The sequence below is a fragment of the Nanorana parkeri genome, unplaced genomic scaffold (genome assembly GCF_000935625.1).
Source record: "Nanorana parkeri isolate BGI_ZX_2015 unplaced genomic scaffold, ASM93562v1 scaffold36, whole genome shotgun sequence".
Taxonomy (NCBI): Eukaryota; Metazoa; Chordata; class Amphibia; order Anura; family Dicroglossidae; genus Nanorana; species Nanorana parkeri.
Genome location: NW_017306304.1, coordinates 1,048,572 through 1,053,546, shown reverse-complemented (window position 1 = coordinate 1,053,546; position 4,975 = coordinate 1,048,572). Strand labels below are relative to the sequence as shown.

The following is a 4,975-nucleotide window of genomic DNA, read 5'->3' as shown; positions in this document are numbered from 1 at the left end:
CTGTCAGCATCTAGGAAGTGAAAGCAAATAAAGACAAATGTAAAAACATATTTGTAATAGAGTGAGGATTATTTAGAACATCTGACAATGTTTTTATTACTGTTAATGCATTCCTGTTGGAAGCTTAATGAAGAAGAGGTACGTACAGACCAGTTAAAACATCAACATTGGGCTGCAACATGTGCTCACTAAAATCAGAACGCTCATTTAAAGATATTCATGTTCTGGCCACGGCCAGCTACAACATCTAGGACTTCTCTAATAAGGCAAAGAGGCATGGATGTCTGTGTGATGCAAAGGCTGCCACCTGCCCTTTTCCTATGAAAACTAAGTTATACTTTTTTCCTTTTTTTGGCCTGGGCAGATACCAGGTACGTCTCTCTCTATAGAGGGAACAGTCAAATGTATTCTACGATGGCAGAATAAAAGACATCCATTCAGTATAATGAATGACAGCAGGACTGTGTTTTCTTGTAACCTGCCCACATAATTTAGAGCCTTCAGGGTGTTGGAAATGCAACAGCATATTGAGATGTAAAATGGCTTTTGAGCTGTAGATGGCGTTGTAGTGCAATACTAGTCTATGCTAGTCTTTGTGTGCATACTTATCTATGATATACACAGGAAGTTCTCTCTGTATCCTGTATAATACTGTATTCTGATATCATTTTCTCCTAAGCAGGTCAAACTTAATTCCGCATTCCTCAAGATCTCAGTGCTTCATCTTAACACATAACCAACACAGGGGAGCTCTTTACCTAAAGGCCGACCCAACAGCAGGGATGTACTAGGGTCACATAGCATCAGCTAGGGATATCACTGCTGGGCTGCTCACTTGTTTGAATACATTTGGGATGTTACAATAAAACATAATTTCACTCTCATTCATTATACATAGGTGTTACTGTGCCATATATTCTCACAATCCTCTCCATTTCATGTGCTTAGTGGTTTTCACTGCAATGTTCAAAGTACATTAACCTATAGGAAGCAATGAGAATGAATCCCACTCTATGCTAACATTGGCCCACTGGCAAAGTACTATAGCCGCAGTGTGGGATTCCTCCATCCACACTATTTAGAGTGGATAGAGGAATCTGTTAGATTTTTTTCCGTTCATCCCAAAAGCTGGACAGAAAAATCTAACAGTGTATACCTAGATTTTCTGCCAAATGCAGAACAAATCCTTTTGCATTTCATACAGATACAAAATAAAGGAGACAATGGCCAATAAGAAACAAGCTGATGATGCTAAAGATAGACCCAAGCAATAAAACAAAAATGTCAGAGAATGTCCTTGATAAGCCAAGCTAGTTATAACCACATTATTAAATGTTCATGGAGCCTTAATTATTAGATAATTGGTTCCCATACTGGTTGTGCTTGGAATGATTGGGCAAAATTTTATAAAAGTAGCAAAGGATTCTAGAAAATAATGGGCTTCATACATTTGTCAGCTGATGCATGATCACCAGATATGTAACTTCTGTGTAATGGAAACCGAATGTACTGTCAGGTGTTTGTTGAGCTAGCTGTATGGCTTTATGGCACAGCTTTCCATCTATGTTTTGTTATTCTGGTTACATAATACATCATCTCATCAACTGCTTAGGCAGGTTTATACTGCTACTTTAATGTCTAAGGCCTGGTTTACACCTAGGCGGCATTGTTTTTGGGTGTTTGTATATGCAGGATCAGCATGCGGTTATTTGCACGTTTATGAGCGCCTTGGCACATTTTGTTACACGCATGAAAACGCGCGCACATGAAGCCATGCGTTTTGACTGGCAGCTTAAGAAACATTGCAGTCAATGGACGAACACACGTTTAAACGTGCAAGAAAATGTGCAACATGCTTCTGTGGTGCATTTCCTGGTGTTTCTATTGAAGTATATGGGGGGGAAAACAAGCTTGAAACTGCCAAAAAGAAGCTCATGTACTTTTTTCTGCATTTGGCATTTTCTTGCTGGTGTTTTGCTGCTCAGGTGTGAGCAGGAGCCATTGAAAATCATGGGATTGCTTGTGTTGTGTGTTTTAAAAGCACTTTTCCTACTGCTCAAAAATGCCTAGGTGTGAACCAGGCCTAAATGAATACCAAATCAGCATGCATTATGCATCTATGGGTAGTCTGGTAAGAAGCTACCATGAAAAAGACAGGAATGAAAGATCAATAGATTTGTTTACTGTTGTTATGGAAATGTATTTGTTAGTTTTAATCATTATGAGTTTTGAATGTAAGTTGGTGTTTATAGAAATGTATTGTATTAATTTGTGTTAATCATCATATGTTTTGATTGTATGTTGGTACTTATAAAAATGTATTGTATTTATTTGTTTTAATCATTAAGTGTTCTGCTAAGTTTAGATTTAGCAAAGTAAAGTATTTAGGACTCATGCACTAGGTCACTAGAGGAAAACAAGGTGCAAGTGCCAATGCACCGCTTTGTTAATGATAGATATACAGGTATATATTCTCTGTAACCTAGATATGGATTAGCACCAAGCAAAATGTGACGTAACCTTTTAAAGAGTGCTCCTCCTTTTAAACTGCTATAAAGCCTATAAAAGTAATTTGCAGAACAAAAAGTGATAAATGTATACATAAATATAAAATGCATCTTCGTTTTCTTTTTTTCAGTAATCCTGTGTAATTTCAAGCATCTACAACGAAAGTCATTGCATACCTTGTCCCGGTACCGTCACTCCTTCCATGGAAAATACAAGTGCATTGTGATGGACAGAAAGCTTCAAGTGTACTAAAAACATGTATTAAAAAATAAAGGAGAAGAAACATGGCTTCTGTGTGATTAGGGGAAAATCAACCAATTTTGAGGCTTCATTGTCCGAATCTTGCGAGTGGCATTCTGAGAAAGGGAACTAGTCTGTTGTATGCTCATTTTAGTAATACCAGATTACATGAGATTAACTGAGATCTAGAGTTACTTAACCTTCAAATGTGTTCTTGAAAGGATTGTGGGGTCACTGTCTGCTGGCATCCTCACACATATCAACATATGTGTAAATCAAACTTTTTGCCATGTGTTTACAAAATATAATCATGTTAATAATTCGTAAAAGGTCATTTTGTGGGGGAATATTTTATCCAAATTTATCCCAATAACATTTTATGTAGCTCACTAGGCGTAGAGTTTGCAAGGAAAAAACTAAATTCTCAGAGACAAAGTCCACCTTTTAAATAAAAGTAATAAATGCACTGAAGCCAGCAAAGCATTGAAACCACCATTAGTGGATCACACTAATCTCCTGCACACTCTTCTAGCTATCACTGTCTATACCAAGGTATGGGCATTCAATAACAGGGACAGGCGGAAGAATGAATGGAGTATAAATGTGGTGACATCACTGCACTTGCATTCCAAGTTCCTCTTCCTCTTCCAGTGGCTGATGGGATTTGTCAAAGGATCCACTGTAATTCATCCCAAAGGTGTTCTATCAGGTTGAGGTCAGGACTCTGTGCAGGCCAGTCAAGTTTCTCCACCCCAAACTTGCTCATCCATGTCTTTATGGACCTTGCTTTGGGCACTGGTGCGCAGTCATGTTGGAATAGGAAGGGGCCATCACCAAACTGTTGCCACAAAGTTGGGAACATGAAATTGTCTAAAATGTCTCAGTATGCTGATGCCTTAAGAGTTCCCTTCACTGGAACTAAGGGGCAAAGCCCAACCCCTGAAAAACAACCCCCCACCATAATCCCCCTCCACGAAACGTTACACATGGCACAATGGAGTCGGACAAGTACTGTTGTCCTGGCAAATGCCAAACCCAGACACATACATCGAATTTCCAGACAGAGAAGTGTTATTCGTCACTTCAGAAAACACGTCTCCTCTTCTCTAGAGTCCAGTGGCGGTGTGCGTTACACCACTGCATCCGATGCTTTGCATTGTACTTGGTGATGTAAGGCTTGGATGCAGCTGCTCCGCCATGGAAACCTCTTTACGCACTGTTGTTGTGCCAATCTGAAGGCCACACGAAGTTTGGAGGTCTGTAGCTATTGACTCTGCAGACAGTTGACGACTGCAGCGCACTGTGCGCTTCAGCATGCGCTGACCCTGCTCTGTCATTTTACGTGGCTGAGTTGCTGTTGTTCCCAGTTGCTTCCACTTTGTTATAATACCACTAACAGCTGACCGTGGAATATTTAGTAACAAAGAAATTCCACGGATGGACTTATTGCACAGGTGGCAACCTATCACTGTACCACGCTTGAAATCACTGAGCTTTTGAAAGCGACCCATCCTTTCACAAATGTTTGTAGAAGCGTCTGCATGCCTAAGTGTTTGATTTTATACACCTGTGGCCATGGAGGTGATTGGAACACCTGAATCCAATGATTTGAAGGGGTGTCCCAATACTTTTGGCAATATAGTATATGTTCAGGCCCATATTCCCCACAAGGCCACCGAGGCCCGGCCTCAGGGCGCAGAGGGGCGGCAGCGGTGTCCTTGTGGGGAAGTTGCCCTCTCTACATTCAGTCCTGCTTTGTACAAGCAGGACTAAATGTAGAGTGAGGCAGCCGATTTTTCGTTTTCGATGTCGCCAAGATCACATGTAAACAGTGTGCAGCCGGTCCGTCCGTCCTCCCCTTTCCCCTGCACTCACCTCTCTCCTCCTGGTTCTGTCCTTTGCCGCCGAGTCCCGAGTCTCTCACTGCAGTGATCAGAGCGGCAGGGTTATAAGTAACCCTGCTGCTCCTTGTAGACTGTAGACAGTGAGAGGGGAGCGCTGTGCTCTTCCTCTCTCACCAGTCACAGGAGTTCCAGCACAGTGCTGTGCTAGAACTCCTGTATTGGAGGTGACAGGGTCAATAAAGAGAACCTGTCACCTCCAATTGCTATAACACAGGGGATTGTTTTTTCCTGTGTGATAGTAATCAAGTTAGGTGGAAAAAAAAATAAATGAAATTTAAAAAAAAATAATAAGAAATAATTAAATAAAAAAAATAAAAAGGTGA

General features: G+C 40.7%; 1 protein-coding gene across 1 annotated transcript in view; it reads right to left on the bottom strand.

Moving 5' to 3' along the window:
* Positions 1-4,975, bottom strand: part of LRIT3 (leucine rich repeat, Ig-like and transmembrane domains 3) — a 41,466-nt gene that overhangs the window by 23,963 nt on the left and 12,528 nt on the right. The window contains exon 2 of the mRNA XM_018569843.1: positions 2,685-2,756. Within this exon, the coding sequence (XP_018425345.1) occupies positions 2,685-2,756 (72 nt within the window). The remainder of the gene's footprint in view (positions 1-2,684; positions 2,757-4,975) is intronic.